Genomic DNA, 23,114 nt, shown 5'->3' with positions numbered 1-23,114 from the left:
GGGAGCTGTTTTAAGAGCCCAGGCCTGGGGTGATAAGAACCGTATGGAGGCTGAGAGTTGTCAAGGAAGAGGCAGAGGCCCAGATCCCCTCCCTGCACCCTGTGCTCCTCTCCACCCCTGCAGGGGGCAGCTGGAGGGCTTGGCTGGGGAGTGAGGACTGCAGCCCCTGTGCTGGCTGCACAGGGTAGAGCAGGGGACGGGGATGGCATGGGGTGGGCTCTGAGGGGCTCCCCACAAATACAAGCCAGGCCCTCATCTCCCCTGGCAGCCAGGGAGTTCCCACATGGGAATGCAGCCTCCCTTCCCCTCCCGCACATTCCAGAACCCTCCGAGCCAGCCGTGCCTCCCCCAGGGAGAGTCCACCAGGCTGGGTCTGGTGGTGCCAGCCCCTGAGCAGGAAGCTGTCAGGTAGAACCCAGGGGACCTGAAGGAACAGGACAGATCTGTGCCCAGGCCCCTGTCTGCCTTTAGCCCAGCCGGACCCATGGGGGTCTCTTGGTTTGACATCAGGCTTCTTGGGAGCCAGGCTCCGTCTGATGGGTGGGGGTCCCCCTGTGTCCCTCTTCACATCAGCCTGCAGGCGTTAGTCACTACCAGGACACTGAATAATGCCAGCTGAACTCTGCCAGCAGCAGCGCCGCTGCTTCCCCTCGGGCAGGCCCTGCCCCTCTTGGGAAGCTCAGCAAGGCGTGTCCTCACCACCCTCCCAGGATCCTGGCCGGACTGGGCTGGGTTCAGTCGCTGGGACTCATTCAGGGCATGAGGAGCACTGCCCGGGCGGGTGGGCAGGAGCATGGGCAGGGAAGGCCCCGCACAGCCGGGGCGCCATCGGCGAGACTGCCTGGTGGCTCTGACCGTGACCCTCCTCCTCACCTGTGGGCCAGGTAAGCGGGGGCTGGGCTGGGACCAGCGGAGGAGTCGGACAGATTCCTGGAGGAGAGGGGTAGGTGGGACAGGCGCCTCAGGCTTCCTAAGCCCCGCCATGGGGACATCAGGGAGGGTTTTGCTTTTGGGCAGAGGCCACCACCACAGCCAGCCAGGTGAGGCTGCGTTTTCCAGATGGACTGGGGAGAGTTCACGAAACCACTGCATTGTGAATTAAATATCGTGGGATCAGAGATGCCCGGGCAGTCCTTCCTTCTTTCACTGGCTCATTCACACATTCATTCCCTAGGTGGTTTTGTTTTGTTTTGTTTTTTTAATTGACACCTCTGATCCCAGTACCTGTGCTCCGCTCTCAGGTGGGAAATGAGCAAGTCCCAGCCCCAGGCTTCCAGGAGCTCCAGGCTGGTGGGTGAGGCAGAGGGTTGGCCGGTCTCTTGGTACAGGGCCGAGTAGAAGTTTTGCCACCTTAGTGCGTGGAGAAGGGGGAAGTTTGCCTAAACCACAGGATGGTGTTGGGTTGGCAGGATCTCTACAGGCGTGATCAGTGGAAGAGGGGAAAGGGCACTGCTGGCAGGGAGAACCGCGTGGGCAGAGGCCAGGAGGCAGGCAGGTGCCGGGTGGGTTTGGGTCGTTCAGTGTGATGTGAGCGCGTCTGCACTGCCTGGTGGGGGATGCCGAGGGGAAGGGTGGGAGCAGAAAGGCAGCCTGTGAGGGTCAGAGGAGGTGCATTCTTGGATCCCCAGAGTCCCCAGGGGGACTCTGCAGCCCTGTTGGTCATTTGGGGTTCAGCTTGAGCCTTGCTAACCAGAGAACGCCCACCGGCCTCGGGGAAAGGTGCGAGTCCAGCGTGGTGCTGGGGGAAGGGATGAGGCCCTCTCCGTTGCAGAAGGGGGGTCCAAGGTCCTCCACGTATGACTCCAGGGCTGCCCAGAACCCTGAACTCTTTTACTCCAGCTGCCTCCTTGGGCAGCAAGTCAGGCCTTTCCGGGCAAACCTCTCTGGTTTCCAAGGTAACCTAAGGTTTGTAGAACAGATGTCAGCTATGTGCCAGATACTTAAGTATCTGTTCATTTACTCATCCCAGGAGAAAGCACTGTCCTCAATGCTTGGCTGGGAAAGGGAGGCCATCAGGGCCTGAAGGGGAGGGGTTGGGATGGCGGGTCCCGCTTCCCTGTCCAGAGAGGGCTTCCGGCCTTGGACACTGGCAGCCTGGGGGCCACCTGTGGTGTGTGGGACGCCTCCTTGCCCCTCCCCAGACTCAGGCCTCTCTGCAGCTCTTGGAGCAGGTGGAGAGGGTGCCCCAGCCCTGAGTCATCCAGGCCCGCTCCGGCCCCGGAAGAGCTTTGCGGTCGGACACCATTGTGAGGCATTCACACAATGGCCTGGATGGTGGGCGGGTTTGCACAGGACAGTTCCACCACCTCCGATGGGGCGTGTCCCCTGGAACTGTCCCCAGGGCATGTCACCACAAACAGAAACTGCTTAACTGCTTTTGACCCCAAGGCTCATTCAGAGTCTGATGCTGAGGGCTGTTCAAACTGGGCGGACTTCTGCTCCTGCCCCAGGGAGGGCTGGCTGCCTGGACTAAGGCTTGACACCGCTCCGTGCTTCCCCATCACTTCCACAGTACAGGGGACACCAGGCACGGCAGGGATCCCCCTGGAATATCAATTCAGACACCCCTGTTGTTTCCAAGATGTGTAGTTTCCTGCCATTTGGCCCATGCACACTTTTGCCTGCCCATATCTAGCTACCTGCCTGCTCTGACACAGTCCCTGGGTCTGAGTAGATATGCAGTGAATATTTGTTGCATGAATAAAGGAGGCCAAAAAAACCCAAAAAACAAAAAACAAAAAAACCAAACCTCACTTGGTGAGAACTACTGGTCTACCATCTCATTCCCCAAAGTCGTGACAGATGCCCTGACAGCCTTAGAGGATGCTAGTTTCTGTGCAAAGCAAAACCCAAGCTCAAGCTGCCAGCACTGGCCTGAAGACAAGCAGAACATATTTTCTGACAGCTGCAGCCTCCTTCTGAGAGCCCCAGGACAACCCCAGCCCTCAGCTCCCCTGAGACTCCTTTGGAAGCACCCAGCATTGCCACCTCTTCCTCTCCAACCTCCCCCTCCCTATAGGGCCTTCGGGGGGAGCCCCTGGGTCTGACCACTAGGTACTCAGAGGCACCCCCTCTTGAGCCAGGGCTCTGTCCCCGATTCTGTCATGGGTTCAGCTTCTCTGTTTGGGGACACCCTTGGGGACAATGTCCAGCCTATTTTTTGAGTCCCTATCTTCTTCACAGCTGTGTCTCTAAGAACATGGCTTCTGGGGCATGAACCTTGAAGGATGTTCCGAAGACAGCAAACTGTCTCTTAGAAATGTGCCAGCAGCGACCACGCCTGAACCTACATCCCAGATAGCTCACAGCCCGCCCTGCCCCCATGCTGGGGAGACCCAGCTGGGTGAGGGGTAAGCCCTGGGCTCTGCCGCCTCCCAGCATCACTCAGTTTACAAGGAATGAGCCTCTGCCTTCTGCCGTGTGCTGGGCGGTGTGGGCGGGCAGCTTTCCCCTGGGTGCATGAGCAGGAATTCTGAATTCTGGCTGCATTCCTGTTTCAGGATTTCTTCTGGGCTGTCTGAGACTCCCTACTTCCTAGATTGATTACCCTTGTCTTCACAGGCAGTTTCATTTTTGCTTGTATTTCTTTTTTGTTCGATCTTCATCATCTTGTCAAACCTATTATTATTGTTAAGCAGGGTAGCCATAGGGTCATGCTAGCCACCATCTTTCAGGGTATCAAGAACAAACTCCTGCAAGATCCCCAGGAGTCTGGGGGCTCTTGCCCCCAACCGCCACCCCAAGGGAAGCCTTATGTGTCTGATTGCACCCTGCTACTTATAAGCAAGGGTGGGTCCTCAGCTCGAGGGGTGGGAGAGCCTGCAGTTTGCCTGCTGGGGAGGGAGGACCAGGCCTGTGGCATCTGGGACCTGGCAGGGTGGATAGGAACCAAACAAAGAGGTATTTCTGGCAACACTGGAGTGAGATAGGGAGACATCTGTCCCCCTTGTCTTAGTTTATCCGGGCTGCTGTAACAAAAATACCGTAGACTGCGTGGCTTATCCTCACATGGCAGAAGGGATGAGAGAGCTCTGTCTGTGTCTCTCATCAGTTTGGACTCATGGATTTTTAAGTTTTCAGTGTGTTACAGTCAATTACTGTTGAGACTCTCTTGATGCTCGAAGTGTCCCCAGTTGGCCTTTGAGGCTCCCTCACGTTGGCTTCTGTGCCCTTCCATTCATCGAGTGCCTGCTATTTTCTGCACACATTCTTTGTCCCTTCGTTCATTGATGGGCACTTAGGTTGTTTCCACATCTTGGCTATTGTAAATAATGCTGCGATGAGCATAGGGGTGCAGAGATCTTTTCAGTTTAGGCTTTCTGTATTCTTGGGATAAATGCCCAGAAATGAAATAGCTGGGTCATATGGTGGTTCTATTCTCAATTTTTTAAGTAATTGTCATACTGTTTTTCATAGTGACTGCACCACTAACAGTATTGGAGGGTTCAGTGCAATCCCTACCAAAATTCCAATGACATTTTTTCACAGAAATAGATCAAAAAAGTCCTGAAATTTATATGGAACCCTGTATAATCAAAGCAATCTTGAGAAAAAGGAACAAAGCCAGAGGTATCACAATCACAGATTTCAAACTTTATTACAAAGCTATCATAATCAGAATAGCATGGTATTGGCAGAAAAACAGACTTAAGGACCAATGAACAGAATTGAGTGCCTAGAAATAAACCCACACATTCATGAACAATTAATTTAAAACAAAGGAGCAAAGAACATAAAATAGAGAAAGGATAGTCTCTTCAATAGATGGTGATAGGAAAACTGGACAGCCACACAAAAATTTAAAACTAGATCCATGTAATTTTGTAATGAACTTTATAGAAGAAAACAAATGAGCAGTGATGTTTACTGTCCTTCTCAGACTTTCCTGAAAACTCCTAATGTTCTAAAATGAGCTGGTATTAACTTTGTCTTCAGCAAAAAAAAAAAAAGAAAAGGCATCATTAAGATGCAAGTAATGTATGCTCATCGTAGAATACTTAGAAAACTCGGTAGAGACAGAAGAATGAATAGAATAACTAAAGCTGAACCGTAAATGATGACTAGGTGTTGATCTGTGAAAAGGGCGTGGTGATGATTGCAGAGAGAAGGGAAAGCTGAGTGAAGAATTAGGAAGTTTGCCTGGGGAAGTGTAACAATGTCGCCATGGCTTTAAAAAGACAAGTGGATGGATGTCGTAGGTAAGACTGGAGCAAGGATGCTCGGACTCAGCACTGACACGGGGCCGGGTAATTCTTTGCATTATAGGGTAGTTGGCATCCCTGTTTCTGACCACTAGATGGAAGTAGAGTGCCACTAGTTGTGACAACGGAACATGCGTAGTTGATACATACTCTCTGGAGTGAACAGTCATACCTGGTTGAGAACCTCCAGGTTAGAGAGACAAGGAGATGGATCATCAAGGGCAATGATACACTAACGAACTCTGTCCTGTAGGCACTGAGGATCCATTGAAAGATCTGACGGAGGGAACTTTCAGTTTAGGGAATTTTCTGTGCTTCCAACACCCTCCTGTTTCTCTTGCCCAAATTTATGGATTCTCTTTTTAAATATAAATTTAATTCTTATTACATAGTCTTACATCCTTTTGGGGGGAGGTAATTAGGTTTATTTATTTTTAATGGAGGTACTGGGGATTGAACCCAAGACCATGCATGCTAAGCACAGGCTCTACCACTGGGCTATATACCCTGCCCCCCAAAATTTATGTATTCTTGATCAAAGGAGTTGCCCCACCTCCCCCAAACTCCTATACTCCTACAGACACGGCTTTGTCCAGCAGACGCCCAGAGATGTCCCCACTACATCTCGCATCACACACACACACACACACACAATTGCAGGAGCCCTGTAGGTCAGCAGCAGCCAACCTCACTCAGAGGACCGTTTTTAGCCTTTCAGACCAAAGAGCAAATGATGACCCATCCCTACTTTAACCCGCAGGCGGCACTGTGACAGCGGTGACCACCCCGCCCGTAACACTGGGCAGCACCACTGAAACCACACTGAAGAATTCCACATTCACAGGAGCCAGAGACTCAGCCGGCATCAGCACCACCAGTACTTTGATGTCTGAAGAACGGGGGATTCCTGCCAACTTCAGTGTCACCAGTGCTTCAGGAGTGAAAACCACATCTCCGTCTACCACCTCTGTCCCAGACAAGACCAGCGTCCACCCACCCACGACTGCAGAGGTGACTGTGGAAAGTCTGCCTGCATCTGCGGCTTTGTCTGAGCCTGGGACCCCTAGCAGGGAGGACAGCTGGGCTACCACCTCTGCCCCCTCCCCAGTTGCCAGCACCGCTGACAGCGGACCCACAAGTGCAGCTCCGGTCTCCAGAGCACGCCCAGGGGTGGCGCTCACAGTCCCCGCCTCCGCGTCTGAAAGGCACAGGCCCAGCACGTCTCCACCTGAGAGCTCTGACTTCTCCCAGACGTCCACTTCCAGCGCCCAAACCGAAGCATCCTGGACCAGCGCGGGCACACGTCAACACTTAACAGGACCCCAGCTCACCAGGAGGACAGACACAAGTCCTGGAGTGGAATCATCATCCAGTGAGGCAAGTCCTGTTACCACGGTCCCTGCTACCTGGGTGGTACCTGACTCCACCGCCCCAAGCACAGGCTTCACTGAAATAACACCTCCCAGAGAAACGTCTGCAGCCCCACCCACCCTAGAGGCCACATATGGTCCAACCACTGGTGAGTTTGCTCCTTCCACTGAAATCTTAGTGACAGGAAGCAGCGGCGTGGGGATCAGCCAGGATACAACAGAGCTAATTATCACAGCCTCAGAGTCACCTGAAACAGCCACAGATGTGACCCTGGACGTCACCAGTGCTCCAGAGTCCTTGTCTGCAGAGGTGATCACATGGGCTGCTGGCTCAAGTGCTCCGGGAGAGACAGACCCATCCTCCAGCAAGGGTTCTACCGAAATACCTGAGACATCAGCTACAGGGACTGCAGATTCCTGGGAGGGAACCAGGTGGGATGTGACTCCATCACTCCCTGGGTATCACTTTTCTCCTGATATGAGCCCTGCGGGAGACATCACGATACGCACCAGCGGTCCTCCGTTGCTGTCCGCCTCAGTTCCTGATGATACACTATCCTGGTTCAGCACGTCTTCAGACCATTCCATCACCTCCTCTGAGGACCCAGGAAGGACAGAGCCCAGCTCTCCTTTCCCTATCTCTGGAACAGCAAGTGAGGCAGAAACAAGTGCCGAAAGAGTGACAAGCACACCTTCCCCTCTGGCCCACCCATCGCCATCAGGGGAAGCGACAGCCAGGAGCGTCCTCACCTTTAGCACCCGCTTTGAAACCACAGACTCACCCAGCAACTCCACAACCAGCACCTTGGCTTTGGAACACTCATCTGGTTCTGGTCCCCTCGACATCATCAGTGTTCCAGGCGTAAAAACCTCATCTCCTTCCACCACTTCTGTCTCAAAGGAGACCACCACCCATCCATCATTAATTAGAAAGGAGACCAAGGAAACATTCAGTGCATCTGTTGTTCGACCTGAGACCTCTGTTCTTGGAAGAGAAAACAATTTGGATGAAACCTCTCCCCTCTCCCCAGATTATAGCACTTCTGACAGCAGAAGCCCCCACACCGCGTCTGAAAGGCACAGCCCCAGTACATCTCCACCTGAGAGCTCTGACTTCTCCCAGACATCCACTTCCAGCACCCAAACCGAAGCATCCTGGACCAGCGCGGGCACACGTCAACACTTAACAGGACCCCAGCTCACCAGGAGGACAGACACAAGTCCTGGAGTGGAATCATCATCCAGTGAGGCAAGTCCTGTTACCACGGTCCCTGCTACCTGGGTGGTACCTGACTCCACCGCCCCAAGCACAGGCTTCACTGAAATAACACCTCCCAGAGAAACGTCTGCAGCCCCACCCACCCTAGAGGCCACATATGGTCCAACCACTGGTGAGTTTGCTCCTTCCACTGAAATCTTAGTGACAGGAAGCAGCGGCGTGGGGATCAGCCAGGATACAACAGAGCTAATTATCACAGCCTCAGAGTCACCTGAAACAGCCACAGATGTGACCCTGGACGTCACCAGTGCTCCAGAGTCCTTGTCTGCAGAGGTGATCACATGGGCTGCTGGCTCAAGTGCTCCGGGAGAGACAGACCCATCCTCCAGCAAGGGTTCTACCGAAATACCTGAGACATCAGCTACAGGGACTGCAGATTCCTGGGAGGGAACCAGGTGGGATGTGACTCCATCACTCCCTGGGTATCACTTTTCTCCTGATATGAGCCCTGCGGGAGACATCACGATACGCACCAGCGGTCCTCCGTTGCTGTCCGCCTCGGTTCCTGATGATACAGAGTCATGGTTCAGCACGTCTTCAGACCATCCTATCACCTCCTCCTTGGACACAAGGATCCCTGGGACCATGGCAAAAACAGAGCCCAGCTCAGCTTTTGCTCTTTCCAGAACACTAAATGATGCAGAAACCAGCACTCAAAGAGTCAGAAGTACAGCTTCTCCTCTGGTCCACTCATCTCCACCAGCGGAAGGTACAGGTAGGGACGTTCTCATGCCGAGCACCTGTCCTGCTACGACAGACTCACCCAGCATCCCTGCAGCCAGCAGCTTAGCTCTGATATAGTCAGCTGGTCCTGACACCTTCAGCTTTGTCAATGTTCCTGAAATGAAATCTAGATTTCCTCTATTTACCCCCTCCTCCTCAGTAGAGACCAACCTTCGCCTATTTATTACTGGAGAGGAAACAAAAGAATCTTTGAATCCATCTGTGTCTCAACCTGAGAACTCTGCTTGCAGAGTAATGACCACCTGGGCCATCCCCCCTGCCCCCACCCACCGCTTCCCCTCCATGGACACCCAGAGTACACATTCAGCCCAGTTTTCTTCATCCCACCTAGTGAGTAAGCTTAGAGCCCGAAGCAGTGCCTCATTCACAAACTCAAACAGCATAGCCCTTCCAAAATCATCTCCCCTCCCTAGGACGTCTGCTTTGGCTTCTGCAGTAGTGACGCTAGTGTCCAGCTGCGACACCTTTCATTATTCCACTCTGCCCCAAAACACAGCTTGGCCAGAGACCAGTTTTCAATTTGAGACAAGATCCCCTTCAGTAGCAACCACCGTTTCAGCCTCTGCTATTCCTCTGCCTGCTTCTTTGGTCTCTAGGTTCCCTTCCCTGACACCCACCTCCACGGAAAGGACTTCTCTTAGGGAGCCTTCCACAGCCACCCTCACAACAGAGACCACAAGTGGCCCAGTCACTGCCCATTCTACAGCTTCCACCAATATAAAACCCACGAGGGGGTATGACAGTGACAGGAGGCTGGGGACAGCCCATTTTGCCACCTCTCCTTCTGAGACATCTGCAGATTTTATCTCAACGTCTCCATCTCAGTCCACGGGTGCTTCTAGCTCAACCACTCCAAGGACAAGCCAATAATTATTTGGCACATTTTTTGATGTCCTCTGTCATTTGACCCTTTAGGGGTTACAGTTTCTGGGGATGGAACCAGCTCACCTCTGACTCCACAAACAATTGCAGTTGGCTCATCTCCTAAGCTTGGCTCTGCTAGAAGCAACTGGTTCAGCGTTTTGTCCTCCTGTCTTTCTGTTCCGGCTTCCAAGTCACGGTGACCACCACATTTTCAACCAAGAGAGTCACCACCAGCATGTTAATGGGCAAAGCTGCAACTAGTAAATGGAACATGCTTTTCTTATCACAAAGTAACACCCAGCAAGTGCTGACACAGACAAACACACCTCAGCTCCCCCGGGCGCTCCAGCTCCTGCTCCATCAGTGGAGTTGTCAGAAGGGAGACTCTACCCACCAGCACCTACCCTGAATCAAAAAACACATCCAGCTTCAGCCTCAGAGCACACACCAGCTCAGAGCATGCCAGCACCACCAGCCTCACCATGGCTGCAGTAGTGAAACTGGCTCATACACACCCCTCAGTGGAGACCACCGCTTCTGTATCAGTAGCAAAAATGGAGATTAATGAAGTTTCTTACTCTTCTGGGTCCCTACCTGAGATTCCGGTTTCTAGAGCCCATTACCCAGGGGTACCTGGGTCTCTGTCACATACATCACCACTGCAGAGCTCAGGGTTACAGGTTCAGCTCAGGTCTCTACATTCTGCCCCGTGAAGGAGCTCAGAATCACAGACAGCTCTCCAGACACGGAATCCACCAGCCTAGCTACTCACTTTGGGAGTCCTAAAATCCCAAGGATGCCTGATCCCACTAGCTCAGCCACGACAGACCGGACCAGCACAGACACAGATGAACGCTCCGCTCAATCCCATGACACAGATACGGCAGAAAAATCCCTCGGATTTGGGACAATGTTCCAAAACCAGTCTCTGTTGTGTCCTTCATCTCCCCTTTCTGGTTCCACATACCTAATAGGATCATTCTACTGTCTAAATGCAATTAGTGACACTTTCAGCATCCTTAGACCCAAATTCAGTTCCTTCCAGCCGGAGCCTACATTTCCCCTTCCCAGATACAAAGTCTGCATGATAATAACTGTAAAAGAATGATGAAGCAAAATGACAAAATGAGTAATGAAATATTATTTTTATATGTTAACTAATCTGATATAATAATTCCATAATATTCTGATTTTACTTATGTCAAGCCCAAAATATGGGAGGGAAAAATGAGCCAATGGTGAATTCACACATTATAAGTGATGGAGACAGAATTATCACCAAATGTTTTTGCTTGAGACCAATAAATTCAGTAGTCCCACCATCCACAAGAAGCTCTTCAATGATGATGACCTAGGTCTTCTGGTGGGTTTGATTTCTTGCCAACAAGAGAATGGTCCTTTCCAGTGTGGCTTCTCAGAGACGGAGGAGAACATTGCCGAGCCAGCATCTCGTGAGAGCATTTCTTGTGGGTGTACATCTTGAGGGAATGCGAGGCTGACACTGCCACCTTCTCCTCCTTCAGAGTCTGAGGCGTCTGCGGCAGCCACCACCATGGATCTGAGTGAGGGGGCACGTGGCGGCACCACGCGGCCAATGGGTGACTCCACATCTCTGGAGACTGGCATCAGTTCGGGTATGTACGATCGTCCTCTGTGTACATGATGCTTGAGACTTTTCTCCTGGTCGCTGGAGTGAGATGATTGATTGCCTAAGTCCCAGGTTCTGGTAGATGATCACAGTTTTTTGCTGTTGTACTCAGCGGCTGTTGATAATAGTTCTTAGGAAGATCTGTAATTGACTTCTGATGTGGATTGTTTCTATCTGGTAATTGATCTGTTCAAGAGCCAATAGGCTTAGGTGTTTATGCCTTAGGAAGAGGTACAGTGACTCTACCAACCAGCTGACCAACTGTGAAAGGACTTCCTAACTCAGACACCGTCACTAAGGTCAGGGATTGCCATGAGCAGGGAAACGTAAACCTGAGATGTCATACGTTTATTCTATGGGACAATTCATTGCCAGGATTGTTATAAAATAAGTTGGATTATTGTCTGTGGTTAAAGCTTTCAATACGTGGCCCACAGTTGAGAGGAGGTGTCCATGTAAAGTGCTTAGGTGCCTGAGTACAGCTGTCCTGAGTCCTGAAAGCAGTAATCTGACACTTGCTTCTGTGCTAGAAGGTGGAAGGGTTCTGTCATTTTCTGATGAGAGTGGTGAACGAATATGAAAACATACAGGAAGTAAGATGCCTGGAGCTGCCTCTTCTCCTAACCTGTTAAAGCTAAGCCACAGAGCTGCCTTTCAGTTAGACACACAGTTTTGAGGTCTAGGGGAGAAAGGCAGCTACAATGGAGCAGAAGAAGGAAGAGTTTTCCCCTGTTCTGGGTAGAATATTTACCTTCCACTGAGACATGAGATGTGATACATAGGTCTGCCTGGAGGTCACACTGAAATAGCAACTTTGGCCAGTGAAAGCCAGGCTCACAGCCAGCATTAGGCACAGAGGTAGAGAATAGGATTCGTGCCATTTAGAGGAGCAGACTATGGGCAGAGGGGGTGTCCAACCAATTTGTCAAAAGAGAGAGAAGGGAGAGTCAAAACCGGAAGAACCCCTTTTCCACCTCCTTGCAAGCTTCCTAACTGAAGAGCTGTTTTAGTTACAAACCCGCCCATCAGAAGCCCGTGGACACCTGCAGGTATCATCAGTCCAAGCTGCAAGGAGCCCAGGTAGATGGGGGCGTAACCTCACTGTTGAGGGGACCTTGAACGGGACTTTGAACAGTTCGGTAGTTTATGGACCCAGGAGCCGGGAAGAGGAGGCAGGGAGGGCTAGGAGTGAAAAAGTACTGAGTCAGAATGGGGAAAATGTCCTAATGTGTTCCTCTCCTCCTCCTGACAAGGAGAACTCAGCAGAAGGTCTGAAAAAGGTGCCCAGACAGAGAGACCTAGGAATGAAGGCTCCTGGTCCAGGTGCAGGAGCGCAGATATGCATGAGAGGAGCCAAGTCCTTGACTGCAGCTGCCTTGAGTGACTGGAGTGTATTGGCTGCGCACCCAGTCTGGCGTGGGGAGGACCGGTTTCCTCTTCGAAGCTGATATGCTTGAGATAACCGTCTCTGGTTGGGTCTGAAAAAAATCACACACCGGTTTTTAACTGGGAGCCAGACCTCTCAAAAACTGCAACAATCCTGCTTGTATTAAACGCATCTTACGTAGGTATTTTAAAATGAGTAAAGGTGTAAGAGAGTGATGGACGACTTCACTGGTTCTAAGCAGAAAGAACATCTGAAAAAATTTACATGCTTGAGACCAATCAGATCAGCAGTCCCCTCAATTAACAAAAGCTTTCCATCCCTTACGACCATCTTGAGGGCTTGATTTAATGTAAAAAAAAAGACAGTTATTCTTTTTATTATTTTTTGTTTTGGGGGGGAGGTAATTAGGTTTTTTTAATTAATTAGTTAATTTTTAATTGATTGAACCCAGGACCTCACGCCTGCTAAGTACGCACTCTGCCACTGAGCTCTTCCCTGAAGATACTCTATAAATGCCTTCTCAGAGACTAGTGAGGGCCTGCTAAGCTAATGTCTAGTGAAAATGTTCCTCCTGGATCCACATTCTTTTGAATGCAAAAGTAACGCCTCTGTCTTCTGCTTCAGGGCCTGTAGAGTCTGTGGCCACCACCACCAGGGAGCTGAGTCAAGGAGAACCCAGAGGTACCACTTGGCCAACCAGTAACCCCACATCGCTTATGATAGCTATCAGTCTGGGTACGTATGAGCATCATCTCAGTTTCCTTCACAGCTGTCTCACGTGGGTCCTTTTCCCTCATCCCTAAGGCCAAAAGTTGGATTGTTTAAGGAAGTCAGATCACTAGATTTGAAATAGGTTTCTTTGACTTCTTGCCACTCTGAGGATGTTGGTAATTTTTTCCTAGAGATTGTATTCACAGAACACTTTCACTGCTTCACCTTAGCAATGTGTATGATTTACTAACGAATTCCAATTGCCAACCGATTCAGCGGAAGAAAATGCCACAGGGTCAGTTCTCTCCACGCTTCCTCTTGCCCCAGGATGAAGGATCTTTCTAAATCAGAGATCATCACTGGAATCTTGTGTTGACAGGGAGGGCACAGACAGACTGGAGGGGACATGGGTTTCTTTTGTCACAGGAGAAGAAGGGGTCGTGGTCCTTGGCTAAGCCAAGTTGGTGAGAATGATGTGAAAAGCTGGTCCCCGGGCAGAGTGCCCCTGGAAGGTCAGGCTTTCCTCAGCCCTGTGGCAGTTAGATGTCCTTGTCCTCAAGGACGGGGAGAGGGTTCAAAGAGGGAGATGAATTTGAAAGTTGATGAAAGTAAAGAAAAAGATTTCTCTCATCCTTCTGTTCTCTTGCTTCTGAAATAGAACTCCATCCGTGGCGTTTCAGCGAACTAAGAGTTCAGTGATCAGGAGGAGGCTGGAAGTTATAAGCTGAAACTGGTTGAGCAAGGGCAGGCTTTAAAGAGAAGAGTAAAAATAGGGCAAAGAAAGCCTCTTGCCTGGGGACAGTGCAGGTTTATCACGGCCTCCCATATACAAAGAGCCCTTTCGTGTAGGGAGTGCAGCTGACCGAGTTGCAGGGAACAGTTTCCCCTGAGCAAACAAGACGGGCCAAGGCCCTCACCCTACTGTATCTTTGGGGATGGTCACTATGCCCCCGGGTGTCCAGAGTCTTGAAGCATGGTATGGAAGGGTTAACACTGTCTTCTCTGGAGAAGAAGGAAATAAGTTTGAATTGAAATTCTAGGAAGCAACACATGTGATACTGTTAACCAGAAGGACACCCCTTCTCTACCATTTGCGTTATCTCCTACCGACTTGTTTTCTAATCACAGGCATGCCCACAAGAAGCCCAGAAATGGCTACAGCCTTCCAAATAGTGAGCTCCAAGGAGCCCGGCACCAGCCCAGAGGCCGGGCATGCTCTGGGAAATTCCTGGGAGACTTCAACAGCAACTGTCCCCACAGAGACCACAGTGGAAGCAGTCAGCCTTCAGGCCACAGCCACAGGGAGGGGCAGCATCAGCCTCCCTCGCCTGCCCACGGGATCCATGGCGCCAGCCACGTCACCAACAAAAGGGACAGCAACTACAGGAAGCGTCTCCCTCCCCCCATCTAAGGCTTGGACCAGCCCCCTTTTGGGGACTCCAGAAGGGACCCTAGAGTCAGCCCCTAAAGGCACCACAGGGACTGGTCCACAAAGCAGCCCCACTCCGATCCCAAAGCCAACTGGAGTGAATTTCTCCACGTGGTTCGGCTCCCCTGCAGGGACCAGAGTGGACACACATGTCTCCCTGAACACATCTTCCCCTGGTCTTGAAAACTCTGTGGCCATCCCAGACTCCGTGACGATCCAGAAGGTAACCATGAGCTCAGAGACAGATAAGTCTGAATTGATTGCCAAGACAAACATCAGTGCCACAGCCATTCCTCCCACTGTCCTGAGTGAAAAGACAGTGACAGGTGAACAACAGGCAAGTATATCTGTCGGTGAGGCTTATTCATCTGCTAGCCCACGGTCAGAGCAGACAACTGAGAGTGACCTGACTATTGGCAAATCTCCTGAGGCCACAGACATATTGGATACAACCTCCATAGAACAAACCACATTAGCATCTCTGACCTCTGAAAGTGAAGCCACTGCGAGCCTCACCAGTGTTTCAGGAGGAAAAATGAGCTCTTCACCATCCGTCACATTCCCCTCAGTGGGGCCTAAGACGCCGGTGGCCGTTGCAAGTGTAGTGACTAGTGATGTTGCCTCTACTCTTGGGCTCCTATCACGGACCTCATCTCCTGCAGGAGGGAGCATCATGGATGTAACCACAGCCCCCAGTCCAGGTGTCACCACCACCATCACCACCATGGAAACCAACTCAGTCCTGACGACCATGCCCAATGCAAAGGGGAGTGTAAGTGCCACGGACAGCGCCCTGGCCACAATGACCAGCGCATCTGCCCTGGAGCACCCTCACACCTGGTCATCCACAGCCACCCCTGCCCCAGCATCAGGCTCCTGGACGACCACAGACATGGCTTCAATCTTGGGAGTCACAAGTTCTCCTAAAACAATTTCTGCAGTGGGCACAACTTCATCCTTAGCATCAAGCAGTGAATCGGGTTCAGTGTCTACCTTCCATGGCCTTGCGACTGTTGGAACCAGCCTAGCCAGCACATCCTCCTATGCATCTGGTGAAGAGACAGAGGCCAGCACGAGTGTAAGAGCACTGAGTCCTTTGGACACAACTTCATCTCTGCCCATTCCAACATCTGGTGTCAAGCGGATGAGCACCTCAGTTCCTGACATTTTAAGCACAAGTTGGACTCCCAGTAGAAGAGAAACAGAAGCCCTGCATGTTTCAGTGGCTCCTACTGACAATCCAAACACAAAGACTCTCCCAAAGGTCCTCCCACCCACCCCTCTGCCTGGTTCTCTGTCCACTCTTGACTGGGCCACTGGGAATTCTGTGTCACCACTCATAACTGCTACCTCAGCTCCTCAGGGGGTCACAACTCCTCCAGAGCTCCCTTTGGAAAAGACAGTCAGCCTGCCTACCTCACAGCTGCCATCCTCTGTAGGGGACATTACAAGTGGGCTCACACCTGCTACAATGGTAACTCACTCTAAAGTCTCTTTATCAGGGAGGCTAGATCCTGCCAGCACAGAAGCAGTGCAGAGCTCTACCCAGCTTCCCACCACAGCTGCTGCAGATCCAGGGCATGTGTCTAGACCAGAAGCAACAACTCTGGATTTAACTCCATACACAGTAAGAACTCCAGATCCCACTCCCCAGGGAAATGGACTGAGGACTCCTACCGCAGAGGCGAGAGCTGCCTCTCATTCCTGGATGGGGAAAGAAGAACCCAACTCAGGCACGTCTCTGAGCACTGAAGTGATGCCTGTCTCTCTCTCAGGAGGGACCATCAAGGAGGTTACTGACTCCCCAGGCTTCTTAAGGACCACAGATCTATGGCGTGTAAGCTTAGAAGCTGAGACAACGTCATCTCCAAGTTGGAAAAAGAGCACACGTGAGAGAATAGCCACTTCTGAACCTGCTACAGGCAGAGAGGCAACTCGCCCGGCTACAGACACCATAGATACAACAGTGTGGTCCACAGATTCTGCGCGTGATCTCCATTCCTCTGTCGCAGCCCACTCGGAGCCATCTATGGGCACATCTCCAAAGAATACTACCTCCATCACGGTGAAGGCCGCTGTTCCCACTGTAACCACCACCGGGCCAGAATCCACAAGGGCTGGAACAGAGCTGGATCACCCCTTGACCACTGGGCTGGGGGAGTCCAGTACTTACACGGACACCAACTCAACCACAGAGATGAGCATTGTCCATTCCCCGGGTTCTGTTGTCATTACCAGGGGGTCCAGGACAGAAGGCACTACCTCTGACAGAATTTCCATTGCAGCCCTGGCTCAGTCCACAGCATCATCAGACATGGCCAGGCCTTCCACCCTCCCTGCCATGGGAGGATCTGAAAGAATGACCATCACCATGCAAAACGGTCCTTCCGGGACTACACCACGGGCAGCACCCAACTTGGAAAAATCAGCCACAGCCTCCTTATCAGGAACTCACTTGGCTGTGACTCAAGGATTCCCACAGTCTTCAGTGGTTACTTCTTCCACCAATAGGGACATCACTGTTTCCACATCACTGACTAACTCTTCTAACACTGTGACTATTCAGACAGATTCCACATCCTCTCTGGTCCCTGAACTGAGGGAGACGAGCACCATCCAGCGGAACAGCTCAGCCACAGACAAAATCACAGTCCTTTCCAAAGAGCCCACTGCTGCTCTGACTGAGGTCTCTAGGACAGAACCCACCTCCTCCAGCAGCATGCCCACCCCTGGCCCTGTTCAGTCTGCAGTGTCACCAGACACCACAGCAGGCATCATCACCAGGCCCTCTGCCTCCTCTGTCAGGACAGCATCTGAAGAAATGACCATCACCACCCAAACAGGTACCCCTGGGGCTACATCCCAGGGCACACTTTCCTTAGACACATCAACCAAAGCCTCCGTGGTTGTGACTCAGAGTTTGACACAGTCACCCCTGACCACTCTCATGAGCCGAGGTCCTTCCTCTGTGGAAGCAACCAGCTCTCCATCCTCCCCAGTGCCCTTACCTGCTGGGAGGTCACCATCCTCTGAGTCCTCCACATTCCCAGGGAGGAGCCCCTCCTCTCCTACCCCTGCGACCTCAATTCTCACCCATAGCCTGGCGAAGACCACAGACATGGTGAGCACCAGCTTGGAACCTGGAACCAGTTCACCTTCAAGTCAGATCAGCACCAACATTGAGATGCTGTCCACTTCTGAAGCCCCCACAGGCACAGGGGCTCTTCGCCCTTCTGAAAACACAGCTGTGACCAATGGGATCAGCACAAGTTCCGGACGTGAAACACATTCCTCTGCCCCAGCTGACTCGGAGCCACCCAGAGCCTCATCTCCAGCGCTCGCTTCTTCCACCTCTAGCGACACCAGTGTTTCCACATCAATACCTCCCTCTTCCGTAACCACAACCATTGAAACAGACTCCACATCCTCCCTGAACCCTGAACTGAGGGACACCAGCACCATCCAGCAGAACAGCTCAGCCACACAGGACGTCACTGTCTTTTCCAAAGTGCCCACGGGTACTACTACAGAGGTCTCAAGCAGCATGTCTATCCCTGGTACTTTTCAGTCCACGATGTCACCAGACACCCCTGCAGGCATCATCACCAAGCCCTCTGCTGCCTCTGTCAGGACAACATCTGCAGAAATGACCATCACCACCCAAACAGGTCCCCCTGGGGCTGCATCACAGGGCACACGTACCTTGGATGCATTACCTAAAGCCTCTGTGGCAGGAACTCACTCAGCTGTGACTCAGAGTTTGACACAATCACCCCTGACCACTCTCATGAGCCGAGGTCCTTCCTCTGGTGAAGCAACCAGCTCTCCATCTTCCCCAGTGCCCTTACCGGCCGGGACATCACCCGCCCCCGAGTCCTCCACACTCCCAGGGAGGAGCCCCGCCTCTCCTAGCCCTGGGACCTCACATCACACGCCTGGTCTGGTGAAGACCACAGAGCCATTTGGCACAATTTCGGAACCAGCGGCCACTTTACCTCCCACTCTGAGTAGTACCAAAGCTGAGATGCTTTTCACTTCCGAATTCTCCATAGGTTCAGCCAAAGTTTTTCCTTCCATATACACGACAGTGACCACTGCGGGTTCCAGCAGTTCTGGACATGATCGAAGCTCCTCTGTGCCAGTTTTCTCCAAGTCATCAAGCCCCTCATATCCTGTTGGTACTGCGTCCACTCTGGGTGAGACCACTTTTTCCACATCAATGCATTCTTCCTTTGAGACCACAGGATTTGACACCAAGACACTTTCCCGTCTGACTCCTGGACTGAATGAGACCAGCACAGCCCTGGCTTCCGGCTCAGAGACACTCACAAGCACACCTTCGTCTCCTGTGTCCACTCATGTCTGGAGGAGTCCTGAGACTGATGCTACCTCCCCTGTGAAATTATCAGTCCCAGATCAGCCTCTACCTTCACAAGATACTCAGATTCCAGTGGAAACAGTCACACGATTTTATGGTTCTCCTTCTGTTGCAGGGTCTGCTGGCACAGCTGTCCCCACATCTCATCTTTCTGTGTCTGTCACAGAAAGTACTCATCACGCAAGCACAGATACGCTGTCTTCAGCTGAGACCATTCTTGCTGACGCACTGACATCGTCTCCGTCGGAGGCCGTGGCTTCCTTTGCCACATCTGGAGTTGCAGGTGCCATCTCAGCCACCTTGTCAGCCAGTCCATTTTCTAGGACAGAATCAGGCCCTAAGGGTGCTGCTCTGTCCACCATGGCAGAGACGCTACTTTCTTCAACAGCATCCCCCTCTTCAATCTTATCTACCAGTGATGCTTCAACCAGCCCTCTCCCCCGCTGGCTCACTTCCACACCAGCTGCCACACGTACAGCAGACTCCAGCCTCAAGGCAGAGAGCAGCACTGCCAGGGGACCGTTGGTTATGGTCAGTACTTTGAAGACTTGGACCCAGCCATTCAGGACATCTCTGTCACCCATGGCGGATACCAGAATGACAGAGAGTGTTGGCTTGGGACCAGTGACAAGTTCTCAAGTTCTTCCACACTCAACACGGTTGACAAGTAAGGACCCACGCTCCTACAACCTCATTATTTGGGCCTCGTAGGAAATGGCTTCTTTCCTGGGAGGTAAAAAGGAAGCAACTAGGAACATGAGAAATTCTTCTCGCAAACATGTTGATCTCTTCATTTCCAGGCACTGAGATAGGCACTGGGGGAAACCAAGCTAAATAAGCAAACGGTTGAATAATTATAATTATAGTTAGAGATGTTCTAACATCACTGCTAATGCTGACGATGACAATAACATTTACAGAACACTTATTCTGTGTCAAATGCTGTTCTATTAGTTATTTAATCCTCCGTGGAACACAATTGGAGACAGGACTATTATAAGCCCATTTTACAAGTGAGTAAACTGAGATAAGGCTAAGTAATTTGCTCAAGGTCACAAAGCTGGTAAGTGATAAGAGCTCATACTGTATGGCACCGGTAGCCCGTGCCCTGGACCAGCAGGCGAGGCAGGAGTGGTCGGGGAGTCAGGGGAACATGCCCGAGATGCTGGCATCACAGAAGCCATGAGACGGGCGAGTTTTAGGAAGGAGGAAAGGTCCACTTTGTCAAATGCAACAGAACAGCCAAGTTGAAATGAGGTGAGAAGTTCTTTGACAACATATGGGTCTTCAGGGAGTCTGATGAAGGGAACATCAGTGTGTGTCAGAGGGTTGAAACAACACATAAAAGAATACACAGATACAAGAAGGGGTTCCCCCTTAAAACTGAGCATGTTTGTATATTGAGAACAAAGTCCAAAGCAAGGGAAACGCGAAGGGAAAAGGTGAGCGCATGATAATTGAGGGGACAAAGTCCCTCTGGACGTGGGAGGTGCCTGGGACCCAGGAGGAGAAACAGCACCTCCAGAAAAACAGTGGAGAAGGACGGGACTTCCTGTGGGATCCATTCCTCGAATAAGTTGAATTTGGCCCCAGATTTTGTTCTGGACACAAATCCAACAAGACCCTCCAGGTACTCCAGCCCCTGCTTCACTAGACAGTACGGACAGGAGGATGGTTTCGTTCCCTCTCAAACTAGTGTTAACAATTCACAGTAAAGTTAGACACGTTGATGGCTCTGGACCCATGTCTTAAAAACATGACTCAGTAACGAGTGATTGGTGTTCAGTAAGCAAGTGATGAGTGGGACGGCAAGAATGTAGGGTTGTGGTTGGATGGGAGGAAGGAAGAAAGGAAGAATGGAGTGGCAGATAAATGAAAGAAGAAAAGATGGATGTACAGAAGGAAGGATGAAAATAAGGAAGATGGATGGAAGGGAGGATTGAAGGAAATAGGGATGAGAAGTTGAAAAGAAAGGAGAGAGGAAATATGAAATGAAAGAGGCATGGCAGGAAGAAAGGATAAAAGGAAGGATGGATGGAAGAATAAATGAGTAGATAAAAGTAAGGAATGGATGGAGGGTGGACAGGTGGGTGGATGGATCTATGGATGGGTGTGGTCACTCATGGCCCACAGCCCTGGCTCCAGTCCATACGGATGGTTGAAAAGAACTGAGTTGCGTAGTGAAATTAAATGGATCCATTTAGACCATGTTCTCCTTCTGGATGAGATGAGTTACCCTAGGTTTCTTCCCTACCCTCATCTGCAGGGACTGATGGCATTGTGAAGAGCATCACAAAGATACCCAATGAAGCAGTGCATGGAGGTACCACAGTCCATGTCCCCTTGGCATCCACATCTGCTGGTCTTAGAGGTACGTTCAACTTTGCCGACTTCCCAGTCATCCGACTTGTGCCCTTATTTCTTGTTCTAAAGGGATGAAATATTTGCTTCTCTAGAGAAAGAACCAGATGGAGTTGCCATTGGCTTCCCTGTCTTAATCGGATCTTTGTCAAATGGTTACCAACTAGATGTTACCACTTCTCCTTCCCTCATAAAGTGCTGGTGAGTTTAGTTCGAGGTTGGATACATCAGTGCCACAGATTTGACCCAGTTTAACTTAATTCTGAAAATGCTTGTTAATAATTGTGTGTTAGAGACTAGGACATAAACTGAGGATGCACAGATGAAAATACTGGGGCACTGCAGCCATGGAGCTCTCAGTCCAGCAGGGGAGACAGCAAAGGAACAAAACAATAAAATACAAAGATGTAAGATAAAGCAAAGGGAATATAACCAGTATTTTATAGTAACTTCAAATGGAGCATAATCTATAAAAATGCCAAATCACTAGGTTGTACACCTGAAACTAACATAACATCGTAAATCAATTACACTTCAATAAAAAAGACTTCCAATCATCAGAATTGTAGTAGAAGAAATATTAAGATGTAAAAGTCCCTTATCACTGGAAAATTTCAGCTAGAAATTGAATGACCATGTTTGCAAAACTATTAACTTATTCTTGTACTGTGTAGAAGTTTGAGTCAGACTTTTTCTGGACTTTCCAAATATATTTAAGTTTTCTCAAATTGTTCAATCAGCATTTTAATTTCTGTATTTGGATACACAGTTCTCTGGCATATCTCCTTTTATTAAAAACCAAACCCACAGAAAGCATAAAAAATAATGATGATGCAAGTCTAAGGGTATATAATGAATATGTATTTGAACTCTGGAGGGAGGGCTTCATGGAGGAGGTCATATTTGAGCTGGGTTTGAAAGGATGAATAGGAATTTAGCAGGAAGGCAAACAGAGTTGATGAAGACATTCTGGACAGAAGGCAGAGCTGGCATGCAAAAACAGAGAATGGTAAAAATCTGGGAATATTTGGGAGGTACAAATAATTTACCTTTGATAAAGTATGAAATACAAAGATGGGGTGGTGGGAGATGAAACCATAGACATGGGCAGAAAGCAGCATTTGGAGAACCATTTAAGCCTTTGTACTGCTTGGATGCCTTTTAAGAAAAGGACAAAGAAACTTATGGCTGAAGAGTAATTTACTGAAAAAAGGTAAAGTTCTTAGACTTAGATAAATTGCAGTTTAAATCCTGGTCTTGACACGATAGATGTAATTAAATATCAAAAATCTCTGTGCACTGGTTCCAGTACCTACTTGATGATCTTAGATATGTCACTTAACTTCTTATCTGTAAAGTGTTGGTGGGGGGAAATGCCTACGTCAAAGCAGGTGTTGGATGCATTAAATAAAGTGAAGTCTTTGGATGTACCATTAAAAATGTTTAACCTCAATGAAGATCCATAAAATAAGATTACTACGTAACGGGCAACTGTAAAGGTTTAAAATGATAATATAGGACACCAACAAGAGGTCTCCAATTCTGATTTTTTAAATTGAAGTATTGTTGATTTACAATGTTGTGTTAGTTTCTGGTGTACAGCATAGTGATTGAATTATACACATACACACATGTATATATTCTTTTTCATTATAGGTTATTACAAGCTGTTGAATATAGTGCTCTGTGCTCTACAGTAGGACCTTGTTTATCTGTTTTGTATATAGAAGTTTGTATCTGCT

General features: G+C 50.2%; 2 protein-coding genes across 4 annotated transcripts in view; both read left to right on the top strand.

Annotated features, from left to right (window-relative positions):
- Positions 1-749: 749 nt before the first annotated feature.
- LOC102521301 (mucin-16-like) lies at positions 750-16,378 on the top strand. The gene is made up of 6 exons (XM_032466361.1): positions 750-884; positions 5,962-8,565; positions 10,982-11,092; positions 13,118-13,228; positions 14,333-16,260; positions 16,316-16,378. The coding sequence occupies exons 1-6, from the start codon at positions 794-796 to the stop codon at positions 16,376-16,378; spliced, it is 4,908 nt and encodes a 1,635-aa protein (XP_032322252.1). The 5' UTR covers positions 750-793.
- Positions 16,353-23,114, top strand: part of LOC102521789 (mucin-16) — a 56,542-nt gene continuing 49,780 nt past the window's right edge. For all 3 annotated transcript variants that reach the window (XM_032465553.1, XM_032465552.1, XM_032465551.1), the window contains exons 1-2: positions 16,353-19,678; positions 21,278-21,382. In XM_032465553.1, the coding sequence (XP_032321444.1) occupies positions 16,390-19,678; positions 21,278-21,382 (3,394 nt within the window). In that variant the 5' untranslated portion in view covers positions 16,353-16,389. The remainder of the gene's footprint in view (positions 19,679-21,277; positions 21,383-23,114) is intronic.

This window comes from Camelus ferus, chromosome 22 (assembly GCF_009834535.1).
Source record: "Camelus ferus isolate YT-003-E chromosome 22, BCGSAC_Cfer_1.0, whole genome shotgun sequence".
Taxonomy (NCBI): Eukaryota; Metazoa; Chordata; class Mammalia; order Artiodactyla; family Camelidae; genus Camelus; species Camelus ferus.
The sequence above is the reverse complement of the archived record's forward strand: the minus strand, read 5'-3'. Positions and strand labels throughout refer to the sequence as shown.